Source organism: Oncorhynchus gorbuscha, linkage group LG16, assembly GCF_021184085.1.
Source record: "Oncorhynchus gorbuscha isolate QuinsamMale2020 ecotype Even-year linkage group LG16, OgorEven_v1.0, whole genome shotgun sequence".
Classification (NCBI taxonomy): domain Eukaryota; kingdom Metazoa; phylum Chordata; class Actinopteri; order Salmoniformes; family Salmonidae; genus Oncorhynchus; species Oncorhynchus gorbuscha.
In genome coordinates this window covers 44432407-44454920 of record NC_060188.1, presented here as the reverse complement: position 1 = coordinate 44454920, position 22514 = coordinate 44432407, and the positions used below count along the sequence as shown (strand labels likewise).

Below are 22514 nucleotides of genomic sequence, written 5' to 3'. Positions count from 1 at the left end.
TGTTTGCGATCTGGCATTGTCTCTGGCTTTGTTTCTGACCCTGGGATATGAGACCGTGTGTGTGTGTGTGTGTGTGTGTGTGTGTGTGTGTGTGTGTGTGTGTGTGTGTGTGTGTGTGTGTGTGTGTGTGTGTGTGTGTGTGTGTGTGTGTGTGTGTGTGTGTGTGTGTGTGTGTGTGTGTGTGTGTGTGTGTGTGTGTGTGTGTGTGTGTGTGTGTGTGTGTGTGTGTGTGTGTGTAGAACATCCAAATACAGTCTCTAACCCTGATTCTATTTCTCTCTTTGTGTTCCAGAACAGTCTACAGTGTAGTCCTTGGGGTCTGATGGCATCTCTGGAGCAGCAGGTTGGAGAGATGAGGGTTAATACAGCAGATAACGCAGTGGAGCCTCCGACTGACGTGGTGGACAATCGGCCCCGCTCAGGTAACATAACACTACACAAATTGGACCCTTGAGTATGGTTGCAAAATTCCCAGGTTTTCCAGATATCACGGTTTCAAGATTCCTGGGACAGGGAATAAGCAGGAAATCTGGGAATCCTCCAACTGGGATTTCTGGAAAAACTGTGATGGTAAAGTTACCAGAATTTTGCAAACTTTTCCGTAAGCCATTTGTTCAATCTATCATCTTTCTGCTAAACAAAACCTAGCCATTGTCGGTAGTATGACAGAAAGTGTAAATTATGTGATCTACTATGTGTAACGGGGGTGGTTGTGTGATGAGGATCCTTACCCAAGACGAGAATACTTGTGTTAGCTCCTATAAGCTAAACTACAGGACTGTTTTGATAACACAGACTGGAACATGTTCCAGGATTCTTCCGATTGCATTGAGGAGTATACCACATCAGTCACTGGCTTTAAGTGCATCAATAAGTGCATTGAGAACGTTGTCCACAGTGTCTGTACGTACGTACCCAAACCAGAAGCCATGGATTACAGGCAACATTCACACTGAGCTGAAGGGCAGAGTGTTAGAGCCGATTTGGACATATTTGTATAAAAGACCGAACATATGGAGCTCCATGTATATTTGTGTAAATATATTAAATATGAATGTAAATGATGAAATATTAGGTACGTACCTTTATGATTTATATTTACCTGATTGAGATATATTCATTTGTTGTTAGTGTAACTTAGTTTTTGGCCCCCCTCTTGCCTATTCGTTGTATTGTGGTAAGTGTGTTAGGATAAAGGCAGGTAGTTGGGCCTTCGGGAGAGAGAGTCCTTGCTAGATGCGGGAGCGGTATAGTTTTTTGACCATACAGACATACAGACATACAAACAGGTCATAATATGTATTTTCCATATAAAATATTCTATGCTTTAAGTTGATTGAAGAATCATTTATTTGTTAGATATAAGAAGAATAAACATTTTTGTTGTACCATATCCCTGGATGTCATTGAATGTTTGGCCGTTTGGAAACCTTGACTGTGGACTGTATGCGTACCAAACAACCCCGCTTCAGGCTTGGGCAGTGGCTATGGTAAAGAGGAAAGGAAGCCACTACAATCAAGTCAAAAAACTCAGCAAGGATTACTATCGGAAGGAAATCTCCGGTTCTGACACACGCTGGATATTGTTCTATTTGTAATTGCATCTGGATCGTAAGGACAGCTCGCTTGGAAGGATTTGAACTCCTAGAATTCGCCAGCCGTGAGTAACCACTGCGAATGAATGAGCTGCCCTGTTCAATGCGGTCATTTGATCATGCATATTATGGAAGCGCAAATGTGCTTTTAATTGGAATGTTTGATAAACTTGGGAATGGAATTCAAAACACAGCGTTGTGAAAACAATTAAGAAGTTTAAGTTTGGGAAACACTGAGATCCTACGCACAATGTAGCCTAATCTTATGTCTAATATTTGGCCTAACGTGGAAATGCAATGCATCAACGCAACAAATTGCAATCTAAGGATCTAAAGATACTGCGTGTTTAAACTTCATTAAAGGGGCAACTTATAATGGGATGAAATGTTTAAAACGCATCTAAAATGCCGAACTTGCACATGTTCAATTCAAATGGGTCAATATGCTGAAATGGAGGACTGTGTTTTAAAGCATTAAAGGAGGTCTAAAGGGGCATTACGTTTAACAATCAAAAACCAACAACTGTGTCATTGTAAATTGAGTGAACTAAAAGTGAATGATGGAGGATGAAATCCCAAATAAGACTCCACTGGAGAGGGCAGAGGAGCATCTAAATTCACTCTATGCAGCCCGGAGAGGCAAACTTGGAGTATGTACACGCAAAATGAATGAAATAAAAGCCCTTCTTGTTGATGGAGGAAACATTGAAACTGTGGATGAGAGTCTTGAAGCATTCCATGCTGTTCTCAATGACTTTAAGAATGTTCATAATTCTGTGCTAGTGCTGGTCACAGAGGAGGAACACGAACAGGAGAACATTAACTATTATCAACCAAGAATGAGAACTTATGAACATTTCCTGAAAGAGGTGGAAATATGGAAAAAAGCTGAAATCGAGCCACAAACGCTCATTGAACCACACGACAGCATTTCCAATGTGTCAAAAACATCAAGTAAAACGAAGTCTTCTAAAACTGCTTCCTCGGTGTCCTCTGCACGCCTAAAAGCTGAGGCAGAACGAGCAGCTCTACTAGCTCGCCAAGCATCATTACAGGACAAGCATGCATTGGAACTGGAGAAAGCTCAACTGGAACAACAGAAAGCTCAACTGAATGTTAGGATGTAAAAAATGGCACTGGAAACGGACATAGCAGCCTATAATGCCAAACTGAAGGTTCTGGAGAGTGTTGAGTCAACTTCTCAATCCCATTCTGTGGCAGCCCATTTTCTAAGCCAAGAAGATGGAATGAACTCTTATTTTGAGAACCAGGAACCCGAGGTCTATAAGGAACCTGAACCATCACCTGTTGCATTTGCTGCATTAGGTGCAGTTCCAAAGACCCCACTACAAAGAGTTTTACAACAACCGACCACAAAGCCATCAAAACCTATTCAGAAAACAGGTATAAACCCACACCCATCAGCATCCAAAATCAAGGTCTACCAATCAACACAGAATCAACACTGTGGGTATCAGCCATAATACCAGCCATGATAACCTCTCTACAGTCATGCAAAGGCAGAATGAAATTGCTGACCTCCTTGTACTACAGCACAAACAGGCCACACTCCCTGTTAGGGAGATACCTATGTTTGACGGTGATCCTCTAAACTTTAGGCCATTTATGCGTGCATTTGAGCATGGAATAGAAGATAAGACAAGCAGTCACCAGGATAGGCTCTATTGCCTGGAACAGTACACCTCTGGTCAGCCCAAGGATCTGGTCCGTAGTTGTCTGCATATGGAAGCCAGAAGAGGCTATGCAGAGGCTAAGAGGTTGTTAAAGGAACACTTTGGCAATGAAATCAAAGTCACCACTACTTACATGGAAAAAGCTTGGAACTGGATAAACATCAAACCGGATGATGGAAGGGGACTGGGTGGCTATGCACTCTATCTTAGAGGATGCTGTAAGGCTATGCAAGACCTACAGAACATGGAAGAGCTTAATCTTCCCTCCAACATAAAGTTGATCATGTCAAAACTTCCCTACAAACTAAGGGAAAAATGGAGGTCTACGGCATGTGATATTTTAGAGAGAAGCCACCTGAGGGCCCAGTTCAGTGACCTTGTGACGTTCATGGAAAAACAGGCCAAAATACTGCAGGATCCGTTGTACGGAGATATCCAAGATCCCCTGACCAACAAAAAGTTTTTTAAAACCAAAACAGAAGCTGACCTTAAACAGCAGTTCAAATCCAAGAGTAGGGGAAGCAGCTTTGCCACTGCAGTAGATGTAGTGGCAGATTGTGACTCTGAAAAACCTCTAAAAGAACAAACATTCAAAGTCAAGAAACCAGGCGCCTACCCTTCTGATGCTCCCAGTATCTCATGTGTATTTTGCGCTGGTGAGCATTTCCTGGTCGACTGCCAACAGGTGAAGGCACAGCCACACGAAGCCAAGGTTGAGTTTCTGAGATCAAAAGGCCTTTGTTTTGGCTGTTTGATGAGAGGACACTTAAGCAAATAATGTAAAAGAAGGATGACCTGTCAGAAATGTCAAAGAAAGCACCCCACTATCCTGCACATTGAAGGAAGAGAGAGATTTAGATCTCTGAAGGCAGATACGAGGGGTGTAGCAGTAAAGCGGGAGGAGACTGTCAGCAGTGCTCTTGTTTCACTGGAAGCTGGTGAAGATACCGGGGCCGGTACAGATTGTGCACTTGTGATTGTGCCAGTTCAAGTAAAGATGGCAAATGGAAGCAAGTCTACGTTAACCTATGCATTTCTCGATTCTGGTAGCTCAGCAACATTTTGTACGGAGAGACTCATGAGGCAGTTGCAAGCTAAAGGCAGTGAGACTGAAATTCTGCTACGCACTATGGGGCAGGAGAGTCCTACCCAAGAGCTTTGAGATAACTGGATTAGAGATTGGCAATGTGGAAGGTGACACATTTCTTGCATTACCAAAGGTCTACACCAAAAATAAGATCCCAGTGACAAGAGAGAACATTCCCACTCAGAAGGATCTCAAAAGTTGGCCATACCTGAAAGAAGTTCAGTTGAAGGAAATTGACGCCGACGTCGAACTCCTGATTGGCGTAAATGCTCCAAAGGCAATGGAACCCTGGAAAATCATAAATAGTCAAGGCAATGGAGCGTATGCAGTGAAAACTGTCTTTGGATGGGTGAAGAACAGTCCTCTTAACAATTGTACCATGGCAGAAGAATCTGGGCATCCTACGGTGATGGCCAATCGTATCTCAATTGCCGACCTGGGGGTTCTTCTTCTAAATCAGTACAACCATGACTTCCCTGAGAGCGGGTATGAAGAGAAAAGTGAGATGTCAGCTGAGGATCGTAGGTTTATGGAGATCGTATCAAGTTCCATAACCCTCAAAGACCATCACTACTACTTACCGTTGCCCTTTCTCAAAACAGATGTAGTCTTGCCAAACAATCGTGACATGGCAAAGCAGCGGGCTCTAAATATTATCAGGAAATTCAAGAAGGACAAAGGTTACGCTGCAGAGTACAAAGGCTTCATGGAAGAGATGATAACAAAAGGTTACGCCAAGAAGGTACCACAAGAACAGCTCCTCAGAGAGAAAGGCAAGGTATGGTACATACCACACCATGGCGTTCACCATAAGCGCAAAGGAACGATACGAGTAGTGTTTGACTGTTCATCATCGTATAAAGGTATATCTCTTAACAGTGAACTCCTTCAAGGCCCTGACCTGGCAAACACGCTTATAGGAGTCTTGCTAAGATTTCGGCAAGAGCACATTGCCATGATGGCAGACATCGAAGGAATGTTCCATCAAGTACGTGTCCATGAAGATTACTTAGACTTCCTGCGATTCCTATGGTCGCCGGATGGTGATACTAACAAAAGATTGGAGGAGTACAGAATGACGGTACATCTTTTTGGTGCTATATCCTCTCCAAGTTGTGCAAACTTTGCACTGCGAAAGACTGCAGAAGACAACTGTGAGAGGTACGATGAAGAGGTAATTCAAACAGTCAAGTCCAACTTCTATGTTGATGACTGCCTCAAGTCAGTGGCCACAGAAGAACAAGCCATAGCTCTCCCGAAAAACCTCAGGGATGTGTGCTCTCGGGGTGGGTTCAAATTGACCAAGTGGGTCAGCAACAGCCGCACTGTGCTGGCTTCTATCCCCGATGAACACAAAGCCAAGCAGATAAAAGAACTGGACCTGGACAGAGAAAAGCTGCCTGTTGAAAGAGCACTTGGAATCCGATGGAACATTGAAAGTGATGCATTTACCTTCTGAGTCACTGTCAAGAACAGACCCCTTACAAGAAGAGGTATTCTCTCAACTGTCAGCTCTATTTATGATCCATTAGGTTTCATCGCCCCATTTGTATTAAAGGCAAAGCAAATTCTTCAAGTGCTTTGCAAGCTAAAGTGTGGATGGGACGAAGTCATCCCTGAAGAACACTCTATTTCATGGCAGAGATGGCTCTCAGAGCTGGACCAGCTCTCCAGATTCCAGATAGACAGGTGTCTGATGCCTGAGAACTTTGGTCAGGTCAAGACGGCACAGCTGCATCACTTCGGTGATGCAAGTGAACAAGGTTATGGCACGGCAAGTTACCTTAGGTTCACAAACTGTATGGAAAAGGTTCACATTGCATTCATACTGGGGAAATCCAGGGTGACTCCACTCAAGCAGATGACAATCCCCAGACTGGAACTTGCTGCAGCAACATTGGCAGTGCGAGTGGACAGGATGTTAAAGTTGGAGCTCCAGATTGAACTTGAGGAGTCAACTTTTTGGACGGACAGCCAGTCTGTGCTAAAATACATCCGCAATGATACCAAGAGATTCCATACCTTTGTGGCTAATAGGGTTGCTATGATCCGTGACCTATCGAAAGCAAAACAGTGGAGGTATTTGAACTCAAAACACAACCCAGTCGATGATGCCTCAAGGATTACATGTTGAAATGTTCCTGAACTCAAAGAGATGGCGCAAAGGACCAGAATTCCTGGAGAAACCAGAAACTCAATAGCCGAAAGTCCCCGAGGAGCTTGGCTCCATCCCTCCGGATGATCCAGAGGTGAGAAAAGACGTAATCATAAACCATACAAGTGTGGAAGAAAAGAGTCCAACCAGCAAACTGATTGAGTACTATTCAACATGGAACAGCTTGAAGAAAGCAGTTGCCTGGATGCTGAAACTGAAGAAACGTCTTCTACAGTTAAGCCAGAAAAGGAAAATTATCTCTCAAACTGATACAAGATCAGATCAGAGTCTGACAAACTCACTGAAGGAACAAATTGACAAGTTCAAACTGACGTTTGGAAAAGAAAGTCTGTCTGTGGATGACCTAGATGAAGCAGAAAAGGTCATCATTCGATTTGAACAACGGCAGCACTTTTAAACAAGAAATTGCACTAGTTGTGAAAGGAAAACAATGTGCCAAGAGAAGTGGCTCAATCTGTAAGCTTGATCCAATTATTGACAATGGCATTCTGAGAGTAGGAGGAAGGTTAAGCAAAGCTGCTATGCCTACGGAACTAAAGAATCCTATGATCCTGCCAAAAGACTCCTACATCTCTAGACTGATCTTACTCCACATCCATGAGCAGGTTGGCCACTCTGGGAGAGGTCACATGCTTTCTCGACTTCGCCAGTGATATTGGATACCCTGTGCCAACTCTTTAACAAGGAAGATCCTTAAGAGCTGTGTCTTTTGCAGGCGGATGCAAGCTAGAGCTGGAGAACAGAAGATGGCCGACCTTCCACAAGATCGGGTGTCACCTGATTTTCCGCCTTTCAACCATGTGGGTATAGATTACCTCAGCCCCATAGAGGTGAAGCGAGGCTGCGTTCATGTGAAGCATTACGGTGTGATCTTTACTGGCCTTGTGAGTCGAGCTGTCCATCTAGAAGTTGCTAGTTATCTGGATACTGATTCCTGCATCAATGCCCTGCGCAGGTTCATCTGTCGAAGGGGCCCAGTAACAAGTATCAGAACAGACGATGGCACCAACTTTGTTGGAACACACAGAGAGCTAGGAGAAGCTATGAAAGAGCTGGATCACAACAAGATTCAAAATGAATTACTGAAGAAAGGAGTGACATGGTCATTCAACCCTCCCTCTGGAGCCCACCATGGGGGGTATGGGAGAGGTTGATCCGACTGGTGAAAAAGATCCTCTATTCAGTCCTTAAAGAGCAAGTACTGGATGATGAGGCTTTGCAGACAGCCTTGTGTGAAGTTGAGGCGATTATGAACGACAGACCAATCACTACTGTAACAAATGACCCTAATGATCTAGAACCCCTGACTCCGAACCATCTGCTTCATCTGAAAGCTAAGCCAGTCCTGTCACCAGGACTATTCCAGAGAAGCGACCTATACTCACGAAGGAGATGGAAGCAAGTACAATATATCACTGACCTCTTCTGGAAGAGATGGATCAGGGAGTATCTTCCACTTATGCAGGAGCGGAACAAGTGGAACAAAACTAAGAGAAACTTCAGTCCTGGTGACCTCGTGGTCATCGTCGATGACACCGCCCCAAGGAACTCTTGGCTAATGGGGCGTGTGGTGGAGGCTTTGCCAGGGGCCAAAGGTCTTGTCCGGAGCGTCATGGTTAAGACGAAGACCAATATCTTACAGAGACCTATCAATAAACTCTGTCTGCTCCTTGAGGCGATCGGAGTGACACACACACACACACACACACACAGTGCTCCATCTTAGAATCACGTGCACCTCTGATTCGTTGATGTCGTACTCTTACATTCGTTGATGTCGTACTCTTACATTCTTTGATGTCATACATTTTTGGACGTCAAACTCTTGACATTTTTCAAAGTTGAACACCTTTACACTTCAACTCAGACTGAGATCTATGGACTATTTTCCTATATAGCACCTTGTATATTTGTATATAGCTATGAACTGTAATAGTGCTCTGGTATAGAATGTTTTGTGTATTGGCTCTACGTTTACATTTACATTTCATTTACATTTAAGTCATTTAGCAGACGCTCTTATCCAGAGCGACTTACAAATTGGTGCATTCACCTTATGACATCCAGTGGAACAGTCACTTTACAATAGTGCATCTAAATCTTAAGGGGGGATGAGAGGGATTACTTATCCTATCCTAGGTATTCCTTAAAGAGGTGGGGTTTCAGGTGTCTCCGGAAGGTGGTGATTGACTCCGCTGTCCTGGCGTCGTGAGGAAGTTTGTTCCACCATTGGGGGGCCAGGGCAGCGAACAGTCTTGACTGGACTGAGCGGGAGCTGTACTTCCTCAGTGGTAGGGAGGCGAGCAGGCCAGAGGTGGATGAACGCAGTGCCCTTGTTTGGGTGTAGGGCCTGATCAGAGCCTGGAGGTACTGAGGTGCCGTTCCCCTCACAGCTCCGTAGGCAAGCACCATGGTCTTGTAGCGGATGCGAGCTTCAACTGGAAGCCAGTGGAGAGAACGGAGGAGCGGGGTGACGTGAGAGAACTTGGGAAGGTTGAACACCAGACGGGCTGCGGCGTTCTGGATGAGTTGAAGGGTTTAATGGCACAGGCAGGGAGCCCAGCCAACAGCGAGTTGCAGTAATCCAGACGGGAGATGACAAGTGCCTGGATTAGGACCTGCGCCGCTTCCTGTGTGAGGCAGGGTCGTACTCTGCGGATGTTGTAGAGCATGAACCTACAGGAACGGGCCACCGCCTTGATGTTGGTTGAGAACGACAGGGTGTTGTCCAGGATCACGCCAAGGTTCTTGGCGCTCTGGGATGAGGACACAATGGAGTTGTCAACCGTGATGGCGAGATCATGGAACGGGCAGTCCTTCCCCGGGAGGAAGAGCAGCTCCGTCTTGCCGAGGTTCAGCTTGAGGTGGTGATCCGTCATCCACACTGATATGTCTGCCAGACATGCAGAGATGCGATTCGCCACCTGGTCATCAGAAGGGGGAAAGGAGAAGATTAATTGTGTGTCGTCTGCATAGCAATGATAAGAGAGACCATGTGAGGTTATGACAGAGCCAAGTGACTTGGTGTATAGCGAGAATAGGAGAGGGCCAAGAACAGAGCCCTGGGGGACACCAGTGGTGAGAGCGCGTGGTGAGGAGACAGATTCTCGCCACGCCACCTGGTAGGAGCGACCTGTCAGGTAGGACGCAATCCAAGCGTGGGCCGCGCCGGAGATGCCCAACTCGGAGAGGGTGGAGAGGAGGATCTGATGGTTCACAGTATCGAAGGCAGCCGATAGATCTAGAAGGATGAGAGCAGAGGAGAGAGAGTTAGCTTTAGCAGTGCGGAGCGCCTCCGTGATACAGAGGAGAGCAGTCTCAGTTGAATGACTAGTCTTGAAACCTGACTGATTTGGATCAAGAAGGTCATTCAGAGAGAGATAGCGGGAGAGCTGGCCAAGGACGGCACGTTCAAGAGTTTTGGAGAGAAAAGAAAGAAGGGATACTGGTCTGTAATTGTTGACATCGGAGGGATCGAGTGTAGGTTTTTCAGAAGGGGTGCAACTCTCGCTCTCTTGAAGACGGAAGGGACGTAGCCAGCGGTCAGGGATGAGTTGATGAGCGAGGTGAGGTAAGGGAGAAGGTCTCCGGAAATGGTCTGGAGAAGAGGGGAGGGATAGGGTCAAGCGGGCAGGTTGTTGGGCGGCCGGCCGTCACAAGACGCGAGATTTCATCTGGAGAGAGAGGGGAGAAAGAGGTCAGAGCACAGGGTAGGGCAGTGTGAGCAGAACCAGCGGTGTCGTTTGACTTAGCAAACGAGGATCGGATGTCGTCGACCTTCTTTTCAAAATGGTTGACGAAGTCATCTGCAGAGAGGGAGGAGGGGGGAGGGGAGGAGGATTCAGGAGGGAGGAGAAGGTGGCAAAGAGCTTCCTAGGGTTAGAGGCAGATGCTTGGAATTTAGCGTGGTAGAAAGTGGCTTTAGCAGCAGAGACAGAGGAGGAAAATGTAGAGAGGAGGGAATGAAAGGATGCCAGGTCCGCAGGGAGGCGAGTTTTCCTCCATTTCCGCTCGGCTGCCCGGAGCCCTGTTCTGTGAGCTCGCAATGAGTCATCGAGCCACGGAGCGGGAGGGGAGGACCGAGCTGGCCTGGAGGATAGGGGACATAGAGAGTCAAGGGATGCAGAGAGGGAGGAGAGGAGGGTTGAGGAGGCAGAATCATGAGATAGGTGGGAGAAGGTTTGAGCGGAGGGAAGAGATGATAGGATGGAAGAGGAGAGAGTAGCGGGGGAGAGAGAGCGAAGGTTGGGACGGCGCGATACCATCCGAGTAGGGGCAGTGTGGGAGGTGTTGGATGAGAGCGAGAGGGAAAAGGATACAAGGTAGTGGTCGGAGACTTGGAGGGGAGTTGCAATGAGGTTAGTGGAAGAACAGCATCTAGTAAAGATGAGGTCGAGCGTATTGCCTGCCTTGTGAGTAGGGGGGGAAGGTGAGAGGGTGAGGTCAAAAGAGGAGAGGAGTAGAAAGAAGGAGGCAGAGAGGAAAGAGTCAAAGGTAGACGTGGGGAGGTTAAAGTCGCCCAGAACTGTGAGAGGTGAGCCGTCCTCAGGAAAAGAGCTTATCAAGGCATCAAGCTCATTGATGAACTCTCCGAGGGAACCTGGAGGGCGATAAATGATAAGGATGTTAAGCTTGAAAGGGCTAGTAACTGTGACAGCATGGAATTCAAAGGAGGCGATAGACAGATGGGTAAGGGGAGAAAGAGAGAATGACCACTTGGGAGAGATGAGGATCCCGGTGCCACCACCCCGCTGACCAGAAGCTCTCGGGGTGTGCGAGAACACGTGGGCGGACGAAGAGAGAGCAGTAGGAGTAGCAGTGTTGTCTGTGGTGATCCATGTTTCCGTCAGTGCCAAGAAGTCGAGGGACTGGAGGGAGGCATAGGCTGAGATGAACTCTGCCTTGTTGACCGCAGATTGGCAGTTCCAGAGGCTACCGGAGACCTGGAACTCCACGTGGGTCGTGCGCGCTGGGACCACCAGAGTGGGGTGGCCGCGGCCACGCGGTGTGGAGCGTTTGTATGGTCTGTGCAGAGAGGAGAGAACAGGGATAAACAGACACATAGTTGACAGGCTACAGAAGAGGCTACGCTAATGCAAAGGAGATTGGAATGACAAGTGGACTACACGTCTCGAATGTTCAGAAAGTTAAGCTACGTAGCAAGAATCTTATTGACTAAAATGATTAAAATGATACAGTACTGCTGAAGTAGGCCAGCTGGCAGTGGGTGCGTTGTTGACACTACACTAATCAAGTCGTTCCGTTGAGTGTAATAGTTTCTGCAGTGTTGCTATTCGGGGGCTAGCTGGCTAGCAAGCAGTGTTGTTTACGTTACGTTGCGTTAAAAGAACGACAATAGCTGGCTAGCGAACCTATAAAATCGCTCTAGACTACACAATTATCTTTGATACAAAGACGGCTATGTAGCTAGCTATGTAGCTAGCTACGATCAAACAAATCAAACCGTTGTACTGTAATGAAATGAAGTGAAAATGTGATACTACCTGTGAATGCGACCGGGTTGTTGAGTTCTATTCAGAAGACGTTGGCTAGCGTTGGCTAGCTAGCAGAGTCTCCTACCTTAAGGACGACAAATAGCTGGCTAGCTAACCTCGGTAAATTAAGATAATCACTCTAAGACTACACACTCTACACACACTACACACTCTAAACCTAAACAACACAATTATCTTGGATACGATGATACGAAGACAGCAAAGACAGCTATGTAGCTAGCTAACACTACACTAATCAAGTCGTTCAGTTGAGTGTAATAGTTTCTCCAGTGCAGCTAATCAGTGGACGTTAGCTAGCTGGCTAGTGAAGACTACGTTAGGACGGCGAAATACGATAATTACGCAATTATCTTTGATATCTTTGATACAAAGACGGCTATGTAGCTAGCTGAGAAGAAATTGCTAAGATTAGACAAATCAAATCGTTGTGCTATAATGAAATATAATGAAAAAGTTATACTACCCGCGGGAGCGAAGTGCAGATGCGACCACTCGCTCCAACCGGAAGTTGGAGCGAGTGTAAAGGGAGTAAAGTAATTGTTGTGCATTCAGTGCTGTCAACAATTAGGGGCCGGTATGTTAGAGCCGATTTGGACATATTTATATAAAAGACCGAACATATGGAGCTCCATGTATATTTGTGTAAATATATTAAATATGAATGTAAATGATGAAATATTAGGTGCGTACCTTTATGATTTATATTTACCTGATTGAGATATATTCATTTGTTGTTAGTGTAACTTAGTTTTTGCCCCCCCCTCTTGCCTATTCATTGTATTGTGGTAAGTGTGTTAGGATAAAGGCAGGAAATTGGGCCTTCGGGAGAGAGAGTCCTTGCTAGATGCGGGAGCGGTATAGTTTTTTGACCATACAGACATACAGACATACAGACAGGTCATAATATGTATTTTCCATATAAAGTATTCTATGCTTTAAGTTGATTGAAGAATCATTTATTTGTTAGATATAAGAAGAATAAACATTTTTGTTGCACCATATCCCTGGATGTCATTGAATGTTTGGCCGTTTGGAAACCTTGACTGTGGACTGTATGCGTACCAAACAACCCCGCTTCAGGCTTGGGCAGTGGCTATGGTAAAGACGAAAGGAAGCCACTACACAGAGCTTCCACTTTCAAGGTGCGGGACTCTAACCTGGAAGCTTACAAGAAATCCTACCATGCCCTGCGACGAACCATCAAACAGGCAAAGCGTCAATATAGGGCTGAGATTGAATCATACTACACCGGCTCCAACGCTCGTCTTATGTGGCAGGGCTTGCAAACTACTACAGACTACAAAGGGAAGCACAGCCGGGAGCTGCCCAGTGACACGAGCCTACCAGACGAGCTAAATGAATTCTATGCACACTTCGAGGCAAGCAACACTGAGGCATGCATGAGAGCATCAGCTGTTCCAGACGACTGTGTGATCACGCTCTCCGTAGCCGACGTGAGTAAGACCTTTAAACAGGTCAACATACACAAGGCTGGGGGGCCAGATGGATTACCAGGACGTGTGTTCCGGGCATGTGCTGACCAACTAGCAGGTGTCTTCACTGATATTTTCAACATGTCCCTGATTGAGTTTGTAATACCTACATGTAACAAGCAGACCACCATAGTCCCTCTGCCCAATAACACAAAGGCAACCTGCCTAAATGACTACAGACCCGTAGCACTCACATCTGTAGCCATGAAGTGCTTTGAAAGGATGGTAATGACTCACATCAACACCATTATCCCAGAAACCCTAGACCCACTCCAATTTGCATACCGCCCAAACAGATCCACAGATTATGCCATCTCTACTGCACTCCACACTGCCGTTTCCCACCTGGACAAAAGGAACACTTATGTGAGAATGCTATTCATTGACTACAGCTCAGCGTTCAACACCATAGTACCCTCAAAGCTCATCACTAAGCTAAGGATCCTGGGACTAAACACCTCCCTCTGCAACTGGATCTTGGACATCCTGACAGGCCGCCCCCAGGTGGTAAGGGTAGGTAGCAACACATCTGCCACGCTGATCCTCAACACTGGAGCTCCCCATGGGTGCATGCTCAGTCCCATCCTGTACTCCCTGTTCACCCATGACTGCATGGCCAGGCACGACTCCAACGCCATCATTAACTTTGCAGATGACACAACAGGGGTAGGCCTGATCACTGACAATGATGAGACAGCCTATAGGGAGGAGGTCAGAGACCTAGCCGGGAGGTGCCAGGAAACTACACTGGACAACAGGAAAAGGAGGACCGAGTATGCACCCATTCTCATCGACGAGGCTGTAGTGGAGTAGGTTGAGAGCATTAAGTTCCTTGGTGTCCACATCACCAACAAACTAGAATGGTCCAAACACACCAAGACAGTCGTGAAGAGGGCACGACAAAGCCTATTCCCCTTCAGGAAACTAAAAAGATTTGTCATGGGTCCTGAGATCATCAAAAGGTTTTAGAGCTGCAACATCGAGAGCATCCTGACTGGTTGCATCACTGTCTGGTACGGCAATTGCTCGGCCTCCGACCGCAAGGCACTACAGAGGGTAGTGCGTACGGCCCAGTACATCACTGGGGCTAAGCCGCCTTCCATCCAGGAACTCTACACCAGGCGGTTTCAGAGGAAGGCCCTAAAAATTGTCAAAGACCCCAGTCATAGACTTTTCTCTCTACTACCGCATGGCAAGCGGTACCGGAGTGCCAAGTCTAGGACAAAAAGGCTTCTCAACAGTTTTTACCCCCAAGCCATAAGACTCCTGAACAGGTATCAAATGGCTACCCGGACTATCTGCATTGTGTGCCCCCCTAACCCCCCCTAACCCCTCTTTACACTGCTGCTACTCTCTGTTTATCATATATACACAGTCACTTTAACTATACATTCATGTACATATGTACATACTTCCTCAATTGGCCCGACCACCCAGTGCTCCGCACATTGGCTAACCGGGCTATCTGCACCATCTGATGCTGAGGCAGAGAGAGAGATTACCAAGGCCCATTTAGTTTCTCTCCTCGGCTCAGAGGCTGACATCATTATATGAGGTGGTTTGGTAGCCTGGCAGCAACAAAAGCAGGCAGACACGTCTGCTCTATTTTAGAATGGTAACTTAAATTACCCCACAGTGGGCCTATTACTGCTCCATATAGCTTTCTCACCCCTATCTCACCTCTAACTCACCTCACTCTTACTGTATAGTACTGTATATTTCACAATAGGTCGGTGTCGTTTAAGATGAGAGAGGACGATAATAATTTTTCTGACCATGGCCTTATTTCTATTACAGCATATTGGTTGACTGTCATTCATATTCCATTCACCCAGCTCAATGTAACATTGATTGGTTTTAGCTACTACATGAAACTCAAATTTTCCATTTACCCATCCTGTGGGTACTACAGCCTAGCCTATGAATGACATGTTGCAACTTAGGTGCACAGGTAGCGAGAAATTTGAGTAATCAAGGTGACAGACAGTGAGTGACACATTCAATACCGCCTTGCACACTCTTGCCTGCATCTAGCTGATCTAGGGTGTGATAATTCGTCAAAAGTTTCAAACTAGAGTTTCTATTGGAAAAATGCAGGTATGTTTATCCCCGTTTCGTTCTGTTTGCTTCCGTGTAAGAAGGTTTTTCAACAGAATTGGCGGTATGAATACACCCATGATCAAACGCAAACACAATTCACTGTCACAGTGGCCACATACAAACATCATGATCACTTTGATCATTGTAGCTATAATCTTTCTCGCATTTATGCGCTTCCCTCCTCTCATCTTTTCCCTGGCTTGGACTTCAGTGCACAACACATCAGCTGTCTGTAACCAGGCGAAAAAACCTTTCCAAGCCAAACCTTCATATCATAGCCGCTAACTGCTACACAGCCTACATCATTATCACCATTATTAGCTAAAGTCATAGTCAACATAGCTACTCGTAGTAAACCCGCTACAGTCATGCAGTACAGTCAGTAAGCAGTGTTAGCAGTTACATGGGTGAGCCGCGGGTGGCAATAAATTAATAAAACCAAAAGCTTACCTTGACTTGGAAGAGTTCCAGTGTTGGATAGCCATAGCGATCTAGCTAGCATCCCTCTCTGTTTGAGACGGGTGTTTGAGTAGGCTAAACTAGCTAGCTGTTTTCGCTAGTGAAGTGAAAGTGAAAAAAATACAACAAAATATCTCTCTCCCTCTCTCTTTTGAAGAAATTCATTTGTTCAAAACTGTTCAACTATTGTCTTTCTCTCTCTTTGAGTCAGCTATTCACCACATTTTATGCACTGCGGTGCTAGCTAATGGTAGCTTATGCTTTCAGCACTAGATTCATTCTCTTATCCTTTGATTGGGTGTACATCATAATCAGTTCATGCTGCAAGAGCTCTGATAGGTTGGAGGGCGTCCTCTGGAAGTTGTCATAATTACTGTGTAAGTCTATGGAAGGGCGTGAGAACTATGAGCCTCCTAGGTTTTGTATTGAAGTCAATGTAGCCAGAGGATGACGGAAACTAGCTGTCCTCCGGCTACACCATGGTGCTACCCTACAGAATGCTGCTGAAGGCTACTGTAGACCTTCATTGCAAAACAATGTGTTTCAATCTATTATTTGGTGATGTGAGTGTATTTAGTATAGTTTTATCTATAAAGGATAACTTTTTAAATGTTTCACTATTTTTATTTTTATGAAATTCACTGAGGACGATGGTTCTCCCCTTCCTCCTCTGAGAAGCATCCACTGATATTGAGGGACTGTCTAGGGCTGCGCTGCTTGTGTTCTTTGTGAGTCAAAGCAGGAAACAGTTCCAAAGCCCACATTAAGTTGATAAATGCATTCAGTTTTCCGAGGGAGCATTTTTGCTGAGAGTTTAAAATGACTTGGCTTGAAGAGCTGTAAGCCGTCCAACAAAAATTTACTTTCAGCCGAAGATGCCAGCAGTATAAAATCCACGGCTAATATTGGGTCAATTACCTCAAAGAATGCACAGCCAGCTGGCGATTTTGAAGATTGAGGATGGCACATTGAAAAACACTTTGAGAAGCCTTGAGAGTTTAAAAAAGGAAACATTGAGAGGCATCAAATGCCTTGAGGAATGCGTAAATGACTAACCTGCCGTTCACTTTCAACATGGAAAAACATTGGGATACAAGGCCGCAGTATATCTGCTAACAGTCCTGTCTTCATAACGGAATGTTCGTCAGCTACAGTCACACACAAATAAATGCTGTGTGAGTCTTTTGAGTGGGGTTAATCTTTTGATCCAGACCTGACTACCAGCTCAACTTTCTGTTGTCGTTATTTTCGGGACCCACATTTTTATCTTGAGAAAGACAATAATAAACAAAAAAGGAAAAGCTCACTAAAAAGATTACAATTCAATCTATAGAGAGGCCAATATAAGAGGGACCCACCCGCCTACAGCTGACAAAGTTTCAAAAGTGGTAGATACAAATGAAAATGGCAGATTCTTTCTTTTCAAATCAGTGTTCCGGTTCATAAGAAAAGTAAACAATACAATGTATGCATACCCAATAACTGTAGAAACAACCATCCACAGGAACTACAGACTGTTGCACTTGCATATCAGTACTCCCAAATCGTCATTTGGCTGAGGCGTGACTGTTATTGGCCCTGTGTGGCTCAGTTGGTAAGAGCATGGAGGTAGCAAAGTTAAGGTTGTGTTGGTTAATTTCCCGCAGGGACCACATACACATACGAAAAATGTATGCATTCACTGTACTGTAAGTCGCTTCAGATAAAAACATCTGTTAAATTGTATGCATGTGTTTGCAGGATTCTATGAGCTGAGTGAGCACCTGTCCCCTATGGGTCTGTCTGATTCCTCTGGGTTTGGAGAGCCCTCCCCCAGCACTGCCCGAGCCATCCGCATGGTTTACGCCAACGACAGGCCCAAATCAGCCGGTAAGTGACGACACACGCAGACACACACACACACACACACACACACACACACACACACACACACACACACACACACACACACACACACACACACACACACACACACACACACACACACACACACACACACACACACACACACACACACACACACACACACACACCAGTGGGGGCTGCTGAGGGGAGGACGGCTCATAATAATGGCTGGAATGGAGCAAATGGAATAGCATCAAACACATGTTTGATATCGTTGATACTGTTCCGCGTCTGCCATTACCACGAGCCCGTCCTCCCCAATTAAGGTGGCACCAACCTCCTGTGACAAACACACCATGCAAATGCAGTACAATCAATATAGCCTACAGGCATACCTAAGCGAAGAATTCAATGGATTTTATTTGTGTTTTTTATTCAGTTTCAATAACGTCACAGTTGCTCAGCAAATGCATTTACCCAGATATAGAGCAATATCCATTTATATTCTTGGGAATCTGTTTGATTAGGTCAGACCGCATAGTTACTAAATGTATATTAGTCCACATAGACAGTGCAAGATGGCAACAATGATGCCAAGCTGGCACTAAGTCCCCCACAGAGCAGCGGCCAGCAGAAGCACATTAGAGCCAGACGCCATCAGACTCAATCAGTGCTCTCAAATAGCCCAGACTATAACGAGTTCTGGACGCGCGGCAAAACAAACACAAACCCATTTCTTTGGGTTGCATTAAAGCGAAGGACCTATACTAATGGATTCTCTTCTACTTGAGTTCTCCTCCGTAATTGGCTTCTAGCTATTAGATTAGGAAGATGTGCTCTTAAAGGTACACATGTTTAAGTTGTATAGTATTGCATTGTACTTTTATTTTCTGGACAATGCACTTCAATATCAAAGTTTGGCAGATGTTTTGTCAAGAAACCAGGCATGGGATGTGGACATATCTGTATCTTGGCATGAGACTACTTTTGAGGTCTGAACAAACTTTAGTTTTGGAGTGTAATGTCCATTTAAAATCAGTGGCCCACATGGCATCCTATTTCCAATATAGTACATTAAACAGGGAATAGGGAACTATTTGGGACACAATGTTTTGTGTAAGGGACATCTTGTGCCCAGTGACATAGATAAATGAGGGGACTGGTTGTGCTGGTGGAGGGGTGAAAGGAGAGTCTGCTTGTTCTGGCTTTGATGTGTAATTGCATCAGTGGACTGTCCTGCCGTGATTATGTAGAGGCCTTGATTATAGTCATGGGATTTAGACATGGCTGCCGTGTGCATACTCAGTCGGAGAGAGAAAACAGAAAGAGAAAAAGACCCACTGTACCATGTTAGAGACACACGCACACACGCACGCACACACACACACAATGCCAGACATAAATCAGGATACAGGAGACAGTAATATGTTAAAGTGCAGGTTAGTTGGTCTGGCCTTGACTGTGGCTAGCTGATGTTACTTAAAGGAATGCTTCCCAGTGGGAAACAGGCAGACCAGCTTAGGGAAGACAGAGGTTGTGTCCCAAAATGGCACCCAATACCCTTTTATAGTGCATTACTTTAGTTTGACATAGAGTTGAGTAGAGCCCCGGTGTCCTACCTCAAATCAAAATCAAAATCAAATTTATTTGTATAGCCCTTCGTACATCAGCTGATATCCCAAAGTACTGTACAGAAACCCAGCCTAAAACCCCAAACAGCAAGCAATGCAGGTGTAGAAGCACGGTGGCTAGGAAAAACTCCCTAGAAAGGCCAAAACCTAGGAAGAAACCTAGAGAGGAACCAGGCTATGTGGGGTGGCCAGTCCTCTTCTGGCTGTGCCGGGTGGAGATTATAACAGAACATGGCCAAGATGTTCAAATGTTCATAAATGACCAGCATGGTCGAATAATAATAAGGCAGAACAGTTGAAACTGGAGAAGCAGCATGGCCAGGTGGACTGGGGACAGCAAGGAGTCATCATGTCAGGTAGTCCTGGGGCATTGTCCTAGGGCTCAGGTCCTCCAAGAGAGAGAAAGAAAGAGAGAAGGAGAGAATTAGAGAACGCACACTTAGATTCACACAGGACACCGAATAGGACAGGAGAAGTACTTCAGATATAACAAACTGACCCTAGCCCCCCCGACACAAACTACTGCAGCATAAATACTGGAGGCTGAGACAGGAGGGGTCAGGAGACACTGTGGCCCCATCCGAGGACACCCCCGGACAGGGCCAAACAGGAAGGATATAACCCCACCCACTTTGCCAAAGCACAGCCCCCACACCACTAGAGGGATATCTTCAACCACCAACTTACCATCCTGAGACAATGCTGAGTATAGCCCACAAAGACCTCCGCCACGGCACAACCCAAGGGGGGGGGGGGGGGGGGGGGGGGGGGGTGCCAACCCAGACAGGATGACCACAACAGTGAATCAACCGACTCAGGTGACGCACCCCTTCCAGGGACGGCATGAGAGAGCCCCAGTAAGCCAGTGACTCAGCCCCTGTAATAGGGTTAGAGGCAGAGAATCCCAGTGGAAAGAGGGGAACCAGCCAGGCAGGGACAGCAAGGTCGGTTCATTACTCCAGAGCCTTTACGTTCACCTTCCCACTCCTGGGAAGAAACCTCAGCTGTTTATTCTGTCTGTGTGTAAGGATGATTCAACACTGTGTCTGCGCTGCTACACGCTCTGTTGAAAGTAGTGCACTCATTAAGTTATAATGCCCTAGAAGCCGTGGTTTGGAGGATATATTAGCACAGGTGTTGTTAGACCCGGGATGAAGTCGAGGGCATTTTATACAACAGTACACCAACATATTAAAATAATGATTGACATATTTTCATTAAAATTTTTATTTTTATTAATTTATTCATGGTATTTTCTTCCTTCCATGAAACCAACACAATTTAGGGTTGCTACCCAAGGCGGCTGGTCATTTTGGTTCAATTGGCATTGCTGCCAGCCAAGCCATCTGGTTGTTCATTCTATTGGCATTGTTGCCAGCCAAGCCGACTGCTCATTAGTTCTATGCGTTCAATGCCAAGCTAGCCTAGGCCCTAGCTATCTAAGCTAAATGGCTGTAGCAGATATTTAAAAAATACTTTCATTTGAAGAAAAAAAAAAACTTTCATTTGAACTGATTTTACTCAATGAAACAATACCTTCACGTTGTTATCCCCGCAGCTGAGCGAGCTAGCTAGTTAATGTATGTTACTATGACAACCAGACCAACTTGTTGTTTTTCTTGTCCGTACACTTCCTATGATGAGGTGGAAATCAAAATGTTAACAATGTTGCAAAGGTCAGAGAGGCAGTCAGCAAGTTTTGTGCGCATTTCCGCTGTTGAAAAACAAATGTTAGGCTTAAGGAAATGGGAAATAATGTCCAGATGCTTTTATTATTATTTTTTTACAGTGGATGAGCTCATAGGACAGTAGATTCTCATCATTTCCCCCCCACCAACATTAACCAACATTAAGGCTATTGTCTATATGTGTATTTCACCAATCAACTGCATTACAGTTACAAACGACTTTGACTACCAACACCAATTTATGTATGCTAGCTATGCTACCAGCTTATTCGAACAGGAGTTAGCATAGCAGTCACTTCTTCTAAACCTGAAAAGGTTATTCTAAACGTTAGGCAGCGAAAACAGCCAAATATTATATCCAAATCGGACTTGAGTTACCACATTGTGGACCTGCTACGATACATCAATCATGACTGATATCCATATTTGTTGAATGTGCGCCAATCCAGTGTCCTTCTTCTATACCCCACAGGTCTGCGTTCCATCGGCCTCTTTACCGCATCTATAGGGTGCCTTTTAGAACACAGCCTGTATTCCGTCTGTAGCCGTTGGCCACAATAAGCAGTGTCCGGTGTTCCTGTAGCTGTGTGTATTGTACTCACAGCTAGGGCTACGTCCATGGTCCGTGGTGTATGTTTGCTCATTCACATTAGTGGGTTTATTTACCTACTTCCCACGACCTACACCGTTTAAAATAAAAAGGTTCCAAAAAGGTAATTCAGCAGTCCACATTGGAGAACCCTTTTTTGGTTCCAGGTAGAACCCTTTTTGGTTCTAGGGAGATCACAATTGACCGGTTGGTGACGACTATGAGGACACTCGAAGAACCCTTTTAGGTTCTAGATAGCACCTTCTTTCTCCGAAGAGTGTACATTGAATTGAATTAAATACATTTTCTTAATCCCACGTGGGGAAATTGGATTTGTCACCAGCAAGACACATACAGCAACAACATACACATGCATACATTGGATACACATGGATGCACTGATGGCTGGTGAAACAAGCACAACCCTTGACATCCTTGTATAATTGTATTAGTCCCTTGGCTTAGCCAGCACCCGTGTTTTACAAATAGTGACAAATTTGGTCAAATTCATCTGGGATAAGGGTTAAGTCTCAGTTGTGGTTAGAAACATTTGTTTACCTGCAGGGTTACAATAACATTTTAAGGGGTTTAGGTGGATCAGGTGACACAACTGTTTTTTTTTTACAGATGCTCTCGTTCCT

General features: G+C 45.4%; 1 protein-coding gene across 1 annotated transcript in view; it reads left to right on the top strand.

Annotated features, from left to right (window-relative positions):
* The window catches only part of LOC123999945 (dapper homolog 3-like), a 36692-nt gene that overhangs the window by 13464 nt on the left and 714 nt on the right, over positions 1–22514 (top strand). The window contains exons 2-3 of the mRNA XM_046305993.1: positions 293–422; positions 17861–17989. Coding sequence (XP_046161949.1) covers positions 293–422; positions 17861–17989 — 259 coding nt within the window. The remainder of the gene's footprint in view (positions 1–292; positions 423–17860; positions 17990–22514) is intronic.